General features: G+C 40.9%; 1 protein-coding gene across 1 annotated transcript in view; it reads left to right on the forward strand.

Moving 5' to 3' along the window:
- Positions 1 to 20,467, forward strand: part of Mcc (MCC regulator of WNT signaling pathway) — a 365,744-nt gene that overhangs the window by 38,355 nt on the left and 306,922 nt on the right. The window contains exon 2 of the mRNA XM_057788580.1: positions 12,765 to 13,009. Within this exon, the coding sequence (XP_057644563.1) occupies positions 12,765 to 13,009 (245 nt within the window). The remainder of the gene's footprint in view (positions 1 to 12,764; positions 13,010 to 20,467) is intronic.

Consider the following 20,467-nt stretch of genomic DNA (forward strand, 5'->3'; position numbering starts at 1 on the left):
GGCTCACAGGTTGCTTAGCAGACCTGTAAGTACTTGCAGACTGTCCCAGGGAGGCCCAGGTGCTCGTTTATTTCCTTAGGGCGCCTTTCAGGCAGTGTGTGGTTTCTTTGTCTAGGCAACATTACCAATTAGCTTTGCCTGTCATTTATGGCTATTCATGTTCTCATATCGTGCATTTTCAGATTACAACTGAGCTTTTAAAATGAGGACTGGCTTTTTAAATGGGACGTGGTCTGTTTAGCCATAGCAGTATCTTTTATTTCCCCTTTTTAAAAACACTATTTTTGTTTATTCTTTGAGAATTTCATACAGGTACACAATGTATTTTGATCATCCCCCGTCCCCAGCTCCCTCCAACCACTCCCCAACATGATCCTCTCCCACCTTTATAGCCCATTGTGTCCAATTAGTGCTGTCCTATGTTCCTGGTGTATGGCCATCTATTGAAGCGTGAGAAACCTACCAATGGCCATACTCACAAGGAGAAATTATCCTCCTTCCCCAGTAGTATCAATGGCAGGGTCTCCTCACTGAGGGGTGGGGCCTCATGGATCCCTCCCTATCCATGCTGGAATGTTGACTTGCTTGATCTTGTACAAGTAACCACACCTGCTGACGTCATAAGTGCAATGGCCAGTTCCTTTATGTTGAGAAGACAGCTTTACTGTATAACACATACCAGCAAGCCTAGCCCTAGGGAGCTTGAGTCAGGAGAGTGATGTTAGAAAATTTTGTTCAGAAAATTTTGATGTTCCAGTCAAAAAGAGAAACAGAGACAGGCAGTGGTGGCTCACACCTTTAATCCCAGTACACGGGAGCCACGTGCCTTTAATTTCAGCACTAGGGAGGTGGAGACAGGAAAGGGTAAGGCTGGGCGAGGAGAGGAATAAGGCAGGAGGAGACAGAGGCTCATTGCATTCAGTCCGAGGACTTGTAGAGACAGGACCTTGGCCCCTTCAGTTTGAGGGTTGCATAGAAGTAAGAACTACTGGCTGACTCTTTTACTTCTCTGACCTCTCAGCTTTCACCCACTAACATCTGACTCTGGATTTTATTTATTTATTTATTTATTTATTTTTTGGTTTTTTGAGACAGGGTTTCTCTGTGGTTTTGGAGCCTGTCCTGGAACTAGCTCTTGTAGACCAGGCTGGTCTCGAACTCACAGAGATCCGCCTGCCTCTGCCTCCCGAGTACTGGCATTAAAAGCGTGCGCCACCACCGCCCGGCTTGGATTTTTATTTATTAAGACCAATTAGAGATCACACAACAGTTCCTACTTGTGACTAAAAATTGGTGTGTTCAAGAAGTAAAGGAGAAATGGTATTAAAGGTTCTCAACATTCAGGTTATCTCCCCATCTTATTGACCTCAAGTCTAACAATTTATTTACATAATCATTTGTTTAGTTTACTGTGTTAATTTAGAACTTAACATATACCAAGTACTAGAAATCTAAAGATGAACAAATAATGTACCATGTCATCTAGGAATCTATAGTCTAATACAGGCTTACAGGGTTGTTTTCCGAATGGTTATATAGTAAATATTTTTGGTTTTATGGGACCTGTCATCTCTGTCACAACTATTCAGATCTGCTATTATACAGAAAGCTGCCGTAGATAACACATAGATCAAGGAATGCTTAGTTACATATGCTGTTTTGCAATAATTAGGCTTACGAAAACTGACAATGGTCTGGACTTGGATAAAATCTTCATTGTTGGTCTCTGATCTATTGGAAGAAGGAGAAGAAAAATCAATAGGTGTTGTAGAGTGGGGTAAGTGAGCAAACTGGATCTAAGGGTTTTCATAAAATAACAAAAGGACATCAAGTTAGACTGGGAATTATGTGAGGCACGCGAGGAGGATTTCTGAAGGAAATGTCCATGTGAGCTGTGGAAGAAGGGCGAGAGTTTGGAGAAAGGGAGAGAAGAGGATGTTCCAAGCAGAGGGACAGATGTGCAAAGTGAACACATCTAAAACAATGGCACCTGTTATGTCATCCAGGAGGAATTCACTAAAGCTGCAGGCAATGAGGCCAGTGAGGAAGGCCAGACACACTTCGAGGGACCACAGAAATGAGGCCAGACACGCTGACAGTATGCTGAAATTCTTTGCATCACAGGGGCGCACATAAAATATTCTGAGCAGGGAAACAGTTCAGACTTTGTTGTCTGTCAACTGGGAAGAGGATGCTCCACCACCAAAGCGCCACAGTCATCTAGGTAGAAAGTGATGCCAGTGCTAATAATGGCCATTGGGAGGTTAAGAGCATTGACTACTCTTCCAGATGGACCTGGGTTCAATTCCCAGCACCCACATAGCAGGTTACAACTGTCTATAACTGGAGTTCCAAGGGATTTGATTCCATTTTCTGAACTCCACAGGCAGCAGACATACACGTAGCACACAGACATACATGCAGGCAAAACATTCATAGCATAAAATAATTAAATAATAAGAAAAACTGTTTGGCTGGGGGCTTCACCCCAACTCCTGGCACAAACTCCCTCCCCTGGGAGTTGCCTCAGTCCAAAGTCCACCCCTGAGAAAGTCCACCAAACAGTGACTCCCCCTCCCCAGGGAGGGTCAAGAAAGCCCGCCAAATGGTAACCTCTCCCCCCCCCCCCAGGGAAGGTTGGGACCACTCGCACAAGCTATTCAAACTGCTCCCCAGAGAATGAACTCGTGGTCTTCTGGTTCCCCGTAGTCTCCCCTTTTCCCTCTTCCCCTCTTCATGTTCTCCCGGGTGGACTACTGGCATCCGTTGCCATTCATTAAACCTGGGCATCTTTTAATTTGGTCTGATTGGGATTATTTGCATCAGCGGAGAGGTTTGTTGGCCTGAAAATACTTAACATTTGGAGCCCTGTTTGTTTATATATTAGGTGTTAGCCCCAATTTAAAAGGATTTTTGTAAAAGGCAATTCAAGGGCATTTGGAGATCAGGCTTTGAATCACAAGAGCCTATTTTAGAAGTCTATGCCAAATCTTGGGACTCAAGTCTGTCACAATACGTGCATCGTGAAAGGGCTCTTGAGTCAAAAACAGGGAGTTTGTGAGCAATGAGTGGCAGATGTCTCTATCCACTCAGTCCTGCCTTAGTGAGAACGGTCTCACCGCTTGCTTCGAGCACCTGGCTGGGACCGTGACTCCCACAGGAAAGCCCGAAAATCAACAGACATAAACAAACATAAATGGGTCCCGGGACCATAGCGGCATGTACTTGAAAAAGGGGGACTCACAGAGTCGAAGCCGATCTTAGCCTGGCAGAAAGCATGCGCGAGAATGGAGTTTTCATGTGGCCCTGGGCCCATGGGAAAAACAGCCCACTCCCCGGTGGGACCTCCAAATGTTAAGTATTTTCTGGCCAACAAACCTCTCCACCGATGCAAATAATCCCAGTCAGACCAAATCAAAAGATGACCATGTTTAATGGATGATAATACTCCCAGGTGGCCCTGGACAAACATGGAAAGGGAAAGAAAAAAAAGGGAAGACCATGAGGAACCCAGAGACTACATGTTCATTCTCTGGGGGCAGTTTAAATAGCCTATGGGAGTGGTCCCGACCTTCCCTGGGGAAGGGTTACCATTTGGCAGGATTTCTTACCCTCCCTGGGGAGAGGTCACCATTTGGTGGGCTTTCTCAGAGGTGGAATTTGGACTGAGGCAACTTTCAGATGAGGGAGCTTGTGCCAGGAGTTGGGGTGAAGCCCCCAGTCAACAATCCAGACTTTCTGTATAAAGGGGTACCAGGGAGTTGAGGTGACACTTCCCACCAAACAAAAATAATATTTTTAAAAAAGAATGACCAGTAGGGACAATCAGGACAGAGCAGAAATAATAATTTCAGAGATGGAATGACCAGCTTTTGCTGATTGATTGGGTATGGGAACTCAGAAGGAGGTTTCTAGATTTCGAGGCAAAGTAATGAGATGGTACAGTTCATGTATATAGGAGGGATAAACCTGGGGAAGGTATAGGATGAATGCATTAATGTAAGACCTTGAATTTAACTTAAATACATGGCTTTGACGTGCAATCACCTCATAGAAATTAGATTGCCTATAACTTTAATATAATCTTACAAATGTGGACCAGATACGGTGGTACACACTTGCAATACCAGCACTTTGAAGTGGAGGCAGGAGGATCAGGAGCTCATGGTCATTCTCATATAAACAGGGAGCTCCAGGTCAGCCTGGGATACATGAGGCACTGTCTTAAAAAATTACAAATGCATCCTAAACCCCTTTTGTATCCGTAGTTAATCCCCTTCCTTCTTCTTCTTTGCCTTTTATGGAAGATATTTATGTCTAAGACCTTATTTTATTACTTGTCTCTCTATAAATCCACATCTGATGTGTAGTTTTCTGTGTGCTGATAGAACCGTGTTATGACAGCGGTCCTGACATTCTTCAACTTCACTACTGTTTGGGAAATTTGTTATGATCCATTATAGATGTGTGTCCTTCAAATCTCTATTTTATGTCAGATGTTGTCTCGGGTTAAACACACACACACACTCACTCACACATACACACACCGAGTGATAGGCATCTATGCTTAGTACACCTCTATTTCTCAGCTTCTTTGCTTGGAAAATGAAGATAACAACAGTACCAACCTCAAAGGGTGATTTTGTGTGCATGTGTGTGTTCATATGCATGTGTGTATAATTATAAATACTTACATGTACATACCCATTTACATATATTACTAGCTCAGGCCCTGACACTACATAAACTATTTTTTCAGTGTGATTTTTCATGTTAGGATTCAGTTGCTCCCAGTTCTCTGTTATTGTGCTGGTCTCCTCTGAGGACACACATGGAACGGGACGTTGATTTCGGATTAGAGAGTATGTTCTTCCCTCTTGTTTCTGTGACGAAGGTACCTGACAAGAAGCGACTTAAAGGAGGATGGGTTTGCTTGGTTTAGAGTTTCAGAGCCAAGTTCATCATGGTAGGGAAGCCTGGTGGCAGGAGTAGGAGGCGATTGTTCAGGCTGCATCTGGACTCAGGGAGCCGGGAGAGATGGATTAATGTGCTCTCCCCATTGTTTCTCCTTCCTAAATTCGCTCCAATACTCCAGTCCATGGATCAGAATCACCCTAAACGTGGGTGGCTCTTCCTCCCTCAGTTATTATAATCTAGCTAATCACCCTAGAAGTGGCCAGAAATTTGTTTCCACGGTGATTTCAAGTTTCCCTCGATTTTACAGTCACTATTAGCCATCTGAGACAGTGTGCACGGACATCGCCAAACTCCTCTCCAAAGAGGTGATGACAGGTTTTTTTTTTTTTCCTGCCAATGCCAGGTGCCACTGTGCTCCTTTGCCAGCACTGGCACTTGTGAGGCTGCCACCTGGGAAATGCTATGCATATTGAAGCAGTGCCTGATACTTCTAAAATTGGTTTAGTTTGCATTTCCCTTACACCTGTGAGATTGATAATACGATCACATGTTTATTGACCACTCAACTTTTCTTTTAGCTGGGTACTCATATTGTTTGACCATATTTCTTTTCTCATTTTTTCTTGTTTTTCCCTTCTTATACTGTAGGTATTATTTATATACCTAAATAATATTTTTTCTTTTATATTACAAATTGTACTCTAGACATATTTGGCTTGTTTTTAAATGTGAAGCTATTACTTTCACCAAAACCATTCATATAAATGCCTTTTTTAAAAAGCAAAATATGATGCAGAAGAGTTTGTGAAAATCATAAGCCCCTTGACTCCCCTTTCTCTCCATGCACACTGGTACACCTCAGAAATATATGTTTTTTTGAGACAGGGTTTCACTATATAGTTCAGGCCGGCATAGAATTTACTATGTAGACCAAGCTGAATTCAAACTAATAGAGATCCCTCCTGAGTGCTGAGGTTAAAGGCATGCACAACCACAGCAGATTTGGAGGTAATTTTTAAACCTAAGATTCCCGTTTCCTTTTCTCCTTTTTAAAAATGCTTATATCCCCGAATTCAAGATTTTGAACAGCATCTCTTTCCTCTAGGCTGTGAATGGGAGGCTGGCATCGCTGTTTTAAGGCCCCACTTCAGCCCTCACTGTTGATCGTAGCAGTTCGATTACACACCCAGCGCGAGGCTGTTTCCGTCCCTCCTCAGAAGCTCCCAATGCCATAGTCTAAGCATGGACTTTCAGAACCTCCATGGTCTGTCAACATGCTCCCATGGCATCTAAATCTTTCTAAAACTTGTTGAAGGCCCTCCTGGCTAATCGCCTCTTCTGACTACGTGCGGTCTTCACTATGGTCCGATCATCTCCCTTCACGTGCACTTCTGCTGAGCAGTGATGAAAGACAAATGCATTTGCTGCACACAGCATTTGTCTGTGAATTCACCAATCACAGTCCAGGAACTAGTTTTATTTTTTTTACATTTTGAGAAATCTGTGGCAACAAAATTATAGTGATCTTGGTTACATTTTTCTGTCACTTGAATCAAGCAATTAGGGGCATGGTGAGCTCTTGGGGTATTTTGTATTTATTTCATGAACACCTATGTCTGGCCTCCTGACAAAGTCTAAGGATCTCAGTTACTTGAAAAATTTGAACAGGAGCACGTGACCCATTACTCCAATAAAGATTGTCTTGGCATAGCCTGCTTTGCAACTGGTTCTAGGTTTGCTGTCACTGTGGGAAAGAATTGTGGTTTTCCTTCCCCTGAGCCTGAAAGACCAAAGCTCATCTTCTCCATTATATTTTCCTGATGTTAAGCTATACATTTCCCCGAATGATAAACAGCTTCATTAAATTCCTACTTCCTCCTCCATTTCTCTGTAACTTAAATAAAGAAAAATAGCCCAGAGAAAAAGGACGCAGACACAGAAAAGTAATAGCTGTGCTTTGTGAAACCATGTGGTTTGGAGCTAGAAGCATCGATCTTCAGTCCTACTTCAGTTCTATTGGTGTTCTTCACAGAACCTCAGACACTATGGCCTGGCCAGAGCCTCTGCTCTAAACCTGAGGCCACTCCTTTCTCACTACACAAAGGCATTGTCTGACGACAGACAGACAATTCTGTACACCAGAATGTGAGTACAAGTGCCTCTTGCAGCACTGGTCACAGTGGCGGTTTAAGAGAAAACCACTTCACCTAAATTATAGGACATGCCAACATGTTCTCTGTGGTTATTGTAGAGTAGAGAGATTGTACATAACTCTAGATTCTTATTCTTGCATGTGTGTGTGTGTGTTGGATGCAGTCGTGTAGACTATAATGACAGCTCAGTTGACAGTGAACCCTATAGACTCCACGTGAAGCCGTCTTGCTGTGCATTTATACTGTCTACAGTGTTCACTCAAGGGATAAACCATTTACCTATGCACCTCTTGCCATGTGTCCCTCCTTAGACGATGCATTCACGGTGTGTAAATTTTTCGCTTTCTTTTTTTAAAGTAGGTGCCTCGTAAGGCTATAGGGCCCTTTGTTGTGTTATGGGACCCATCAGTCATTCATAGTTGCTGACCATCTAAGTCAATTGGAACAACAGAAGCAAAATATCTGGAAAAAATTAAAGGGAGACTGTCTTCAGAAGGGTGATCATTTTTAATTTCTGAGGATTTATGCTTCAGTTCATGAAATCAAACATCTTGGAGGTGCGCCCTGTGTTCCTTGGCTGAAATCCATGCATCACAAAGGATACTGATTTAGGGCCAACACTGGCTTCAACAGTTTGAAATCGGGCTGGGAACTCAAGTCTTGAATATATTAGACCAATTTCTTAAAAAAAAAAAAAAAGTTTACTATAACAATCTAACCAATGTTGTCACAAAACTGCATGTAAGCATTGACCGAAGGGTGCAGGTACTGAATCTTACCAGGAAGATGGAGTGGACTACCGTGCCGCACAGAGGTAGAAGGGAGGTAGAACCTACAATGGCTGTGGTCCTACTGTCTAGATTTCCACTCCATTTAAAATGAAGCTTTTGCAATTTTTTTCTTACTTGTAACATTTTTTTATTTATCATAGTGATAATGAAATAGAACCATATTTCCATGGACATTTATTTTGGGCACGGGGGAAGATTCCAGACATGGTTTCTCTGTGTAGCTTTGGAGCCTGTCCTGGACTACTCACTCTGTAGTACAGGCTGGCCTCGAACTCACAGAGATCCCCCTGACTCAGCCTTCCAAGTGTTGGGATTAAAGGTGTGCACCACCACCACCCAGCTTCCATGCACATTTAAATAGAAGAGTTATACTTCTATGGGTGGGAGTAGACTTTCTAGTTTAATATAAAATATTGCTAATGAGTGGTAGTTGGTGATCGAGCTGCCCATCCACCGCTCTGGGTGGTAAAATAGAAGGGCGGGAAATTGAGCCTTGGCTTGACTTAGTTTAAATTCCTAGGCTTGTCCCATATCATCCGGATGACTCTTTCAGCCCTCATACCTTTAAGTAGGTACAATTGTTCCCTTGCATATTCATAATTCTTCTCAATTCTGTAACTCCATACCGAAAGAATTTCATCTTTAAATGCAAACACTTCTATCTAAAGATTATGTTTCACCAAAGGAACATGCTTTGACTTTGAAATTTGGTACCAGCCCCTCACTGGCCAACATGACAATTCGGTGTTATATATTCTGCAGTGAGATGGCTTTTCTAGAAAACGAATCTGCCTTCTGAACTGTTTTTTATTAGAACAGACCTGCTCAAGTCTGAACAGAGCAGAGCTTCCCAGTGTGTGCCTAGCTTCATATAATAAGTGGGCCACAGGCATCGGGGGGATGAGGGCCTCTGTGGACAGATTGTTCCTCCTAGTGAGAAAGTCCATTCAGTTGAGTAGGCTTTCTTTTCCCTTGAGTTGCTCCTGCTTTGTTATATCTGCCTTAATCATGAAACAGGATCATTGAGAAGATCTGCAATCAATAATTGTGAAAGGGTCATAATAATGGTTACTACTTACTGGGAATTTAATATGGGCCATAAACCAAGCTAAGAGCTTTGCATGTATTTTCTTGTTTACCACAGAGCAGCGATGCTATTAGTATCCCCACAGTAAAAATCGGGATTAACATACTGCTCTCTGACCACCCTGGTCAACTTTAGAATCTTCCTCCAAACCTCTGAAATCTAGAGGACCTTCCCATATATCACTAGGATTAACTTTTTAAATCATTGCCTTAAAAGTCGAAGGGGAAAATCCTTATTCTAGAAAATAAAATATGTACCCTGCAACTTTCTATACTTGTTTTTATTCTATACTTGTATAGATTTGATCATCCCTAAATCTTGGGCGAATCTAGACATATATCAGGCAGGTAGTATAAACAAAAGGACAAAAGTAAAGCAGGCATATAAAATATTTTTTAAACATTATTTAAATATAGAACACACATTCTCAGAAAAATGATTACATTTCATTGTTGTGAACAATAGGAGCTTTTTTTTTAATTTATAATTCCCATTTAGGCAAAACTTTCTTTACTTCTTCAAATATTATTTCTCAAGTATGTGCATTTGAATCAGATAACAAAATGTCATCCATGTAATAATAGATTATAGACTTAGAAAATTTCTTACATATTATTTCCAATGGCTGACTGACAAAGTATTGGTACAGGGTGGGGCTATTGAGCATTCCCTATGGGAGAATGGTCCATTGATATCTCCTAGTAGACTGAGAATTATTATAAGTAGGCACTGTGAAGGCAAATTTTTCTCTATTCTTTTCTTGTAAAGGCATAGTGAACAAACAATTCTTTAAATCAATAACTATGAGAGGCCATCCTTTTGGTAACAGAGAAGGCAGAGAAATTCCAGATTGTTGAGTGCACATAGGTTGCATTACCTTGTTGATAGCTCTAAGATCTGTCAACATTCTAGGAGCTTATTCTTAAGCATATGTCTTAGAACTGTTGTAATGGCTCTTCCCAGTGTAAGTCTTGATGAAGGTCAGCTGGGGTGGCTTATTTGGGGGCCAGAATAATGGTTACTGGCTACTGTGGTGCCATCTCAATTCCATGGAAGAACCATAAGCGCAAACTCCACTGTACAAGTACAAACTCACTAACACGGCAGCAGACACACAAGCTAGGTATCAAGCCTGAGTTAAGGAAGGGGAGGAACTCACCTACCAGAAGGGTCCTTGGTCTGAGGCTTCAGCAAGGGTATATATGTATATTCTTTATACCACCGACAAATGGGAAGTTCAGAGTAATAACTTAATCTACTGTACCTACACCCATATACATATTTATTTATTAACCTATTTTACAAATACATGTCATATATGCACTGTGGCATATGTACTATATATAATAATACATGCATATACATACAAGACAAAGTAAAATGTATAGCTGTGTGTAAAAATTATAAAGATGAAAATGAGATGCCATGTGGAAACAGGACAATCAACTAAAAAGCTAGCTACATAAGCCTGGCATAAATGCAAGATTTTAAGGACCATCATAGAAAAGCACAGTAAATATTTAATATTAAATATTAAAGTATTGTAGGGAAAAGAAAAAGTGGCTATTTCTACTACTTTGAATTAAGTGTGTGTGTGTGCGTGCATTCATGCGTATGTGCTTGCGTGCTAATGTGTGTGTTTTTATGTGTGTGCATGTGTGTGCGCACACATGAGTGCAGATACCTGTGGAGACCAGAGGTGTCAGATACCTTGCAGCTGCAGTTTCAGATTGTTGTGAGCGCCTAATGTGGGCAGTGGGAATGGGACTCAGGTCCTCCATAGAGCATCTCATGCTCTTAACCATTGAACCATCTCTCTAGCCCCCACCCCATTCCTACTTGAGTTCCCGAGCTGGATTTCAAGAGGGCCAGTTTAATATAAGAGCTGCTTGACAAGAGAAAAGCAAGAAACTTTTACTTTCACATTTATTTGGGGATCTTTGCAGGAGAGTAAAGTGCAAAGAAATTACCAGAGTACGCTGTGTCTGCACCTTTTAGACAAAAATCAATAAACTTGAGACTGGATAACTCTAAAGTGTTAATAAGATGTACCAGGCAGGGGTGGGACTGAGTATAGAAGCTAGTGGGATGGAAGGGTTACTTTTAAAAACTATTTACTTATCTTTATTGCAGGCCATATTACTTGTGGTACAGGATCTTTCCCCACTGGTATAGGAAAGACATTCCCCTCAATAGAATGTGTGTGACTTACTATATGTAGGAAAATACGGGCCAGGGACCATTTCTGAAGTTGCAGTTTTTTGGAGGACTTCAGCTTGAAATAATCAATCTGCTCATGTGAGATATTTTGAAATGGCATGTCTTTAACTCCTTCAATATATCAGAGACAAGATCAACTGAAATTTGATGTTGTTTGTAGGCTAGGAACTTGGGGAAGGGGGTATGGAGAAGGGGAAACTAAGAGATAGGTAGAGTGGACTGGAAGAATGTTAAAAATGGATGGAAGTCTTTGGGTTAGGGAGTTTGGAGAAGTCATGCTGGCATTGGCCAGATGATGGAACTTGCAAGGGATGACTTGGGAGAGAGGAGGTGGCAAGTATCAATCAGCAAACATCAGACTGATTTGGTCTTCAAGACAATTGCACTTTAGAGGTATATCAAGACATGGCATTTATTAGTGTTGTTTATTGCCACGGACTGGTTTCTAGTTCTTTCAATTCTTAAATTAGATAATCCTTTGACTTTACTGTGACTTATAGTTGAGGCAGTATTAACAAAATGTTTCCCAAAAGATGCGTCTGCCAGATAAGTGTTCTTGGTAGGCATAGTATTGTTTCTGTTTTTCCTTTAAAAATTATTTTTTCTACCTTTTTTTAAAAAAATGTGAGATACTATAGACTAGTCATACTTTTCCAGTGACGCCCAAACACCTTCCTGTCTTAGGTCCACCCACTTCACTTTCTCCTTACATCTAGTTATGAAAGTTGCCTAGTCTTTTGATGCCTGCTCTCCGTCTTAGGGATGAGTAATTCGTAATGGGAAGTGGGAAATTCTCAAAATCAGAAAAAGTCAGAGGTAAGTGAAAATGACGTCAACAAGATTAAGTGACACTGGACAGAAATACCAAGATGAGCTGTGGCCCAAGAAACTGAAAAGCAAGATTGTTCAAACGTTCACTGTTCTTTTACAGCTGGACTAGGGATGGGCCAGCCCATCAATGGCAGAAACAGTGTGTTTCCTGCGTTCTGAACACTGTCTTACAGAGTCACAGTGCTACGCTCTACAGGTGCAAAGAAAGAATGTTTAAGTTCTTCCATTTCAAAAGAAATTAAAAGGGAAAGTTCAGAGAGATAGGAAGAAAACGAGAACAAAAGAATACAAGTTCGTCACCCTTGCGATGATAGAAAATTCCAATGAAACACATTTTTGTTTTGTTTTAGTGGAGACAGGGTCTTACTATGTAGCTCCAACTGACCTGGAACTTGATATGTAGACCAGGCTGACCTTGAATTCACAGAGATCCACCTGCCTCTATTTCCCAAGTGTTGTGATTAAGGTGTGTGCCCACACACTCAGCCAGATGATTTTGTACACTACCACTTTTCTTGAAGCAATGAGAAAGTTTAAAATCTGCAGTAAGCACATTTAGGAAACAACATATATATGTGTGTGTGTGTTTAATTACACATTATATATATTTAAATTATATATTTAAATTATATATTTAAATTATATATTATATATTTAAATTAAATTTATTATAATATATTATATATAATATATATTTATTTACGTCACTACTCTCTAGCCCTCCTGACATGTCTTCCTCTGTCCACCTGCCCCCACCTCCTGCAGGAATGACTTGCTCACGGTCTGCCGACAGCTGAATATGGAAGAATCCGTGGCTGAGATCATGACCCAATTGGGCACAGACGAAAACGGGAAGGTGTCCTTCCAGGACTTCACAAGGTGCCACCAGCAGCTGGTTCGAGAAATCAGGAAGGAGGAAATGGACCTTTCCCTGAAGTCAGGCAAATCCAGCCAAAAGAAGCTGAGGGATGGAATCACATCCTGGCCCACAAGCTGTGACAACAGTTTGGGTAGGCGGGACCATGCTCCTCTGTCCCTGCTATATTATGTCCGAGTGGCTTCCCCATCCCCCCACCCTACTGACTTGGCACTTCTCTCCTGGGCACAGTTTCTCTACAATGGCCTCATGCTTGCTGACTTTTTCTTTTTCAGTTCAATTCTCACATTTTCTAACTCTAATTGTGCTTTTAAATAGCTCTGGAGAGCCAATTGTGGTACTGAGGGTCTGTAATCCCAGCTCTTGTGAGGCAGAGGCAGGAGGATTGTAAGTTTGAGCCCAACTTGTTTGGGTGACATAGTAAGACCTTGTTTGGAGGCGGGTGGAGAATAGACAGTGTAAAACCTTGGGCAGAACTAACGGCATTGGTAGTCCCAGGAACTGTTGAGGACTTCATTGCTTATTTTAAAGGTTGTTTACATCTATTTATGTTTTCTATAAACAATTTTCCCTTTCATGAACGTTACAATTTCTTCTAGTATAAGACAAGCAATTAAAAAGAAAGTTCTTAATGATTTTGACAGTTACTGAATGTGGCTGATAAAAATATGATTTCTTATACATATCCCAGAGTACCCACTGTGTGTATTTTTTAAATGTTTGAAATTTTACACAAGTAAAAGGAAAGGATACATCTTAAAAAGCAGATGGAGAGCCAGGAGGTGGTGGCGCACACCTTTATTCCCAGCACTCAGAAGGCAGAGGCAGGTAGATCTCTGTGAGTTTGAGGCCAGCCTGGTCTACAAAGCAAGTTCTAGGACAGCCAAGACTGTTACACAGGGAAATCTTGTTTTGAAACAAACAAACGTAGATGGAACAAAGAGACAGAATAACACCTAAATTTTTTACTTATACTTTGTTTTAGACCAGGTTGGCCTTGAACTCACAGAGATCTGTCTGAATGCTTCAGTTAAAAGTGTGTACGACCATGCCTGACCCATCAGGAATTTGTTTTTTAGCCTAGAAACAGTTTCTTAGATCTTTTCTCGGTTTCTTGCTTTGATCTGTATATTGAGTCACAAGAAAATCCAGTTGGTGTTGCTTCCCCGTCATTTGTGGTGCACTCCCACGCAGAGGGTTGGGAGAAAGAGATCCAGATCAATGTTCCTGACAGGGCATCCTAGGAGTTTTGTTTTTGGCAGCTTGACCCAAGCTAGTTATCTGGGAATAGAAACCTCAATCGAGAAAAATGCCTCCATCAAATTGCCTATGAGCAAGTTTGTGGGGGAATTTTTTTGATTAATGTTTGATGTGGGCGAGTCCAGCTTGGTAGGGCAGTGAGGCCCTTGGGCAGCTGCTCCTAGACTGTGTGAGAAAGCAGATGAGCAAGGCATGGGGAAACAAGTCAATAAGCAGTGTTCCTCCACTTCAGTTCCTGCCTCCGGGTTCCTGTCTTGAGTCCCTGCTGTGGTTTTCTTTCATGATGGACTACATGTAAGCTCTAAGATGAAATAAGACCTTTCCTCCCCAAGTCACTCTTGGTCATGGTCTTTATCCCAGCAACGGAAACAAAGTAGGGCACAACGGGATCATTAGAGCTTATTATCAAGTCACTGAGGTAATAAAAATGTCATAGTACTGGTAGACCTTACAACTATAATGGATTCCACTGTAGTGCCAAAGGCGATTCCAGTAATGTATGTGTTCTTAGCAAACTTTGTGGAAATATTTTATTTTTAAATATTTTTCTTAATATTAAAGTAATATATATTCATTATAGAAAATTAGGTGGCGAAAGTAGAAAGAAGAAAACAAAATCCATCTTATTCTCACTATATAGGAGTAATAAACACGGATATATTTGGTGTGCTGGCTTCTGAAATCTTACTCTGTTTCTCTCTCTCCAATCTTTGACTCTGGCCTTCTGTCTCTCAGTTACCGTCTCTTGCATTGTCTTCTCTACTTTGTCTCTCTGTGTGTGATTCATTTGTTTATTTTGCTTTCCATCCTTCCTCCATTTCTTCCTTCTTCCCATTTGTTTGATACTGAGGACTGAACCCAGAGCTTTGGTTTGGTAACCTAAAGATTTTCCTTTCATTTCATCAGACTATTATGTAGTACTTGAGGGTACGATTTGCAATGACATAAAAGACACTAAATAAATATTAAATGAAGAAGCGTATTTTAGATTTCCTGCATAAATATATAAACACACACTCTGCATGTGTGTGTGGGGGGTATGGTTAAGTAAGTCATGAAAAAATGCAATAGTTAAATGCTATAGAGACATTAAAACAATGGATAAATTTGTTTTCAATATGAATATAAACTGTTGAAAGGTCTTTTGTTTTGTCCTGTTCTGTTTTCTGAGACAGGATCTCACTGTGCAGCCCTGGCTGGCCTAGAACTCACTATGCAGATGAAGCTAGCCTTAAACATTATGTGCTCCCCTGACTCTCTTTGCTTCATGCTGGCGTTATGTGTGCCAGCACAGCAGACCAACATTTATTCCAACCTGCAGGAAGTAGGAGCTTCTGCAAATCCCGAAAGGGAAGCTTGAAAGGATTCCTGGTAACATCAATTGGTTTTATCATCTCACTAGATTGGCTCGACCACAGAAAAGGCTGAAAAATACTTTTCCTTCAGCCTTTTGATATAAATTTATATCCTTGAAAGAGAAGAGGTAACCAAAAAGAGATGAATCATAACACATGGCATGCATTGAGAAAGAGCCAAAAGCTGTGAAACCCCCTACCAGTTCATTCTGGTCGTTGATGCTTGAGAATCCGAGTGTGAATCTTTCTGTCAGTTGTAGTGCCCACGTGACTCTCTGCATATCATCACCTAAACTCTCTTTGTCTCTACATTCTCAAGTGTAAAATGTCGGGGACAGGAGACAACACACATGTGCGACCACATGGAGCAGTGCGGGTCATAGGAACAAGTTAAGACAAGCATATCAGACCATCAGGCGTCACAGTTGGTGAAATACTGAGAAATGATAGCCTTAAAAAGAAAAGAAAGTTTATTCAGCTCACAGTTCTGACAGTTCGACTGCCTGCATCATGTTCTTCCCTAGAGGCTTTCATTTGGTCTCATGGTTCAAATCGTGTATATTTTAGTGCCAGTGATTTGTGTATATGTAACCATGGGGTCCAGGATAAGGTAAAAGTCATATATTTTCCTGCATCACTCGTAGACATCCCAACCTTAGTACAATAAAAACTAACTCGATTCTCTTCTACACACCCTTCTACTCTGACCTTCATGCTGTTCTTCCAGCTTAGCAAATTCAACCAGCCTCCTCTGACCTAAAACAACGCTTTCTGCAACTTTCTTAGAGAATAATTGGCATTTTGCTTTTATTTGGACGTCGGCTAACTGATGGGTCATCAGGACTGCCTGTCTCAAGCAAAAGCTGCCGCCTTTCATTCATGTGTTCAGTTTTCATGCCCACTAACTGCATATTACATGGCCTTATCTGACATTAGAGAATGCATCTGCTTGAACATGTTGCCTAATTTCCCAAATACAATAAAGCTTCTATTAGACTGCTAATAAACTCCCCTGTCTTTTCTGTTCCAACACTCCAGCACCGTGACAGTTCATACAGGTAGTCAAGTTAATAGGACCAAGAATCCTTTAGGATACAGACAGCTGGGTGTGCCTATGGGAGACTTCTAGAAGACTGAAAGTGGTTAGGATCATCCCATGGTTGGAGTTCTGGATTGAATGAGAAAAGATAAAACGAGCAGGGCCCCCACAGCATCCATCTCTCCCGGCTAACCGACTGCAAAGGCAGTGTGATCATCTGCCTTAAGCTCCTGCCACACTTTTCTGCCATGCTAGGCTGCATCCTCAAATTGGGACCCCAAAATAAACCCTGCCCTCCATAATGTTTTCAGGCACTTTGTCATGACAACAAGAAACACAGCTAATACAGGCACTTAGAACAGTTCCAGCCATGTGGGAGTTGCCTGATGCGGAGATGTTACAAGAAGGAATGAGTGTGGATTGCACTGTGAGCATGCTCCTTCAGAAGGACATGGAAGTGCAGTGTACAACTTCAGACCCTTGCAAATTCACAGTTTAACTGTAGAGAAAAAGAAAAGCATAAGAAATCAAATTATAGGGCTGGAGATTGAACCCAGGACCTTACACACCCTGGGCAAGTACCCTACCACTGAGGTACATCAATCCTAGCAATAATGCTCTGATTACAAAGTGTGGGACCCTGCACTTATACAGACTCTAACCACGGCTGAAAAATACTGTGGATATGAATCTTAAGAAAATGTAGGGATCTTACCTGTGGCTATAAAGATGGAGAAAAATGGAAAGAACGTTGAGCTGTCATGAGAAATGCCTAAGAAAAACTCTGATCTCATGATTAACTGCCAGAGAAGGTTTATTGTTGGCCCTGACATCTCACAGCACATTCACAGCAGGGAGTCGACTTGGCAGAAAAGGAACTGTCAAAACATTACATGCTCAACTTGGAAGAGGAATTTCAATAAATTCATTTATCCCAAGTGTTCTCCGTGGAATGGTGATTTCAAGGGATGATCATAAATATTATGAGAAGAAAGAATTCCATTGTCGAGGATTTTGAAAAGTTTGGGTTAAAGCAGATTAATAGTTTTCTTTACTGCAAGGTATTTCAGAGCTTTTAATGTGTTAATGCTTCTTGGGACTCTCCAGGAGAAAAATAAAATATATCACAGTTCCCTAGTTTAATTGACCATAGATTTTTTTTTTAAACTCCCAGAGCATTCTCTGCTCAAATATACTTTGGGGGAAAATTAAGATACCAGAACAACTAGAAATTAATACATTCTCGTATCCATGTAAAGTCATCTTAAAAATAATAATCTAATCTTTTTGACTAACAGATACCAGCTGTATAGTTATAGCAATGACAATAACAAATGGTTAAGACAACTGATGTTTACTGTCTGCTGCAGATGACTTTAGACAATTGACTCATTATATACCTTAAAGATTTCAGGTTACTACTGAGTTTCTTTGGGAATCAGAGTGGGTGCCTAATTGTTCTGATATATATATATATATATATACATATATATATATATATACATATATAGTGCATATATAATATATAGCATATATAATGTGTATATATGCAATGTAGATCATATTCTGATACATATATACATGTATGTTCACATATATATGTACATGTATGTGCATATACATACATATCCAAGTATATATAAGAATATATGTATACATTATATATATGTATGTATGTATATCTTCCTTCACTTTGAAGTTAGAACATCAATATGTATATTGTTGTATATTTGGGAAAATGTAGTAAATTACCACCTGTAAAGATCCTATGTACTGCTTACTCACACTAGGCTTTCAGTGAGGGCTCCTATACGAGCGTTACTTTTCTCTCAAGTCACTAACAGGCTCCTCCTTTTGTCAAGAAGGAAAAGGCTCCAAGCCACAGAGTCAAGGTGTGAAGAACACCAACAAGCTGTTTGTTGACACAGATGATTCTTTGGGTCCCTGGCAACTTTAGTTCTTCCACAAGAGTCTCACGTAGCCCAGGCTGTCCTTCAGTTCACCAAGGAGCCAAAGGTAACCTTTTGATTGTCCTGTGTCTGCCTGTGAGTGTTGGTATAAGTATGAGCCATCATGCCCAGTTCTCAGTAATTTTAACAGAAGACTTTAAATAACAAAGAGGCAAATTAGAATGAGCGCTGTTGTCTGGGTCCACTCCAAGAAATTACAGGTACGTGGCCCCCAGGTCTCCAGGTCCCCAGGAATTTGAGGAGAACTCATGCTAGTTCAAGCCCATTTATTCAACCACAAAGTGATGACTAGTTGGCTATGTGAGAAGGGCTGTGGGTTTCCTGCATACTGCCTGGCTTTTCTACTCCCCAGCATACAGTTAAAGGTTGTAGATCCCTCTGGAGAAAGATTTTTAAAAAGGCTAACAGTAAAAATCTTAGGTATTTGAGTAAGGTCCCTCAGGGGGAGCCCTTCATTCAGAGTTCTGGGTCTGCGAACTGGCTCACTCAAGTCTGGGAATTGATTCATAGGCTAAGATTCTTATTGCTACAATCCAATGTCACCTTTAAAAAACCATTTACAAACCTTTATGCTTACACAAATCAAGCAAAAAACCTTAAGAGGCTTGAGCCACGAGCTTCATCACGTTGAGCTGCCATAAACTGTGGTGACTTCTGCTGCAATCCTAGTCATAGTGGTTCATACATTCCAGGGTAAGGGTGTGAGGATTAGAAATGTTAGGAGGAACAGAGACAAGGAGAAAACACAGAGACATAGGATAAGTATCGGCAGGGCAACTGAGTTCTGAGTTCACCCGTGTTTAATTTTCCAGCCATTTTTATACCCCAATACAGAAAGAAAGGGGAAGGCAAAAGACTGCTTTAATATGACCAGAACAGTTACTTGCTCCAATCCTTTAGATATCAAGCCATTAATTCTTGAGAAAAGCATTCTGCTGTTTAGGCAGTGAACCAGCCCTAGACCAAGTATCCTGAAGGCAGCCACTTCCTAGGTCAAACCTCCTATTTCAAAAAAAGGAGCAGAAGTCTGCTTGACGTCTCTGACCTTTGGCAGGGTGGAGTGGATCTACCTCTAGGAGTCATCTTAATGTCCAAAAAGCCAAGTAACCACACCCTAGGTCAGGGTGTGTAGCCACAGTTGTTGTCAATAACTTTGAGCAAGCTCAAACTCTGACCTTCAGACAAGGTCAGACATAGGCTCACATTTTTGGGCATCCATATATTCCTCCCCTTTTATTAATTTTAATAAGGCCTGAACTTCTGCTACGGGACAGATGACTGTGCCTGTCTTGGGGTTCGTTTTTCCATTTTTCAGACTTACCCATCATCGGCACATACATTCTATCATGTACATCTTGTCTTAGATTGCCTAGGGGACAAAGATCTTGCCCATTTCTGGATATCAGTCTCTGTATACAAAAGGTTAAAGGAGAAAGCATCTCTAGGTGCCCTGCACCTTTGAGCCAACTTTTTATCAAGAGAGTTTTACCAACAATGAGTCAGTCATGTGCAAGTAAATAATGCTTTGTGCTACATATGCTTTTATGACTATAGTAGCTCCTAATTAAAGGAATGGAGGATCACCAGAGGCGGGAATGTCCTTTTGAATTGGTCTAGGATGTTTCTTCACAGTTTTTATCTGTTTCAAAATTCAAATTTGTCTTATTAAACATACCAAATCTAAGGACTGATTGGCGATGCCAAAATTCTCTCAGACAAGCTCTTTTTCTAATCAGTAGCTTCTCATAATGAATTAAAGCAGTTACAAACATTAACAGATCAATATCATAATTCTAGCATAGAAATTAACAATGAACATGCAATTTGTCAAATCACAATTCTCTTAAATCCATTCTAATCAAAAGACAAGAAGAGGTTTCCGTGACAGGTGAGAGTCCAACTGCATTGCTGCTTCTAAGTAACTGTCCCAGTCTCTAAGCAGCAGCTCAGAGTCTGGGAATTGATTC

The sequence above is a fragment of the Chionomys nivalis genome, chromosome 14, assembly GCF_950005125.1.
Source record: "Chionomys nivalis chromosome 14, mChiNiv1.1, whole genome shotgun sequence".
In the NCBI taxonomy this organism is placed as follows: domain Eukaryota; kingdom Metazoa; phylum Chordata; class Mammalia; order Rodentia; family Cricetidae; genus Chionomys; species Chionomys nivalis.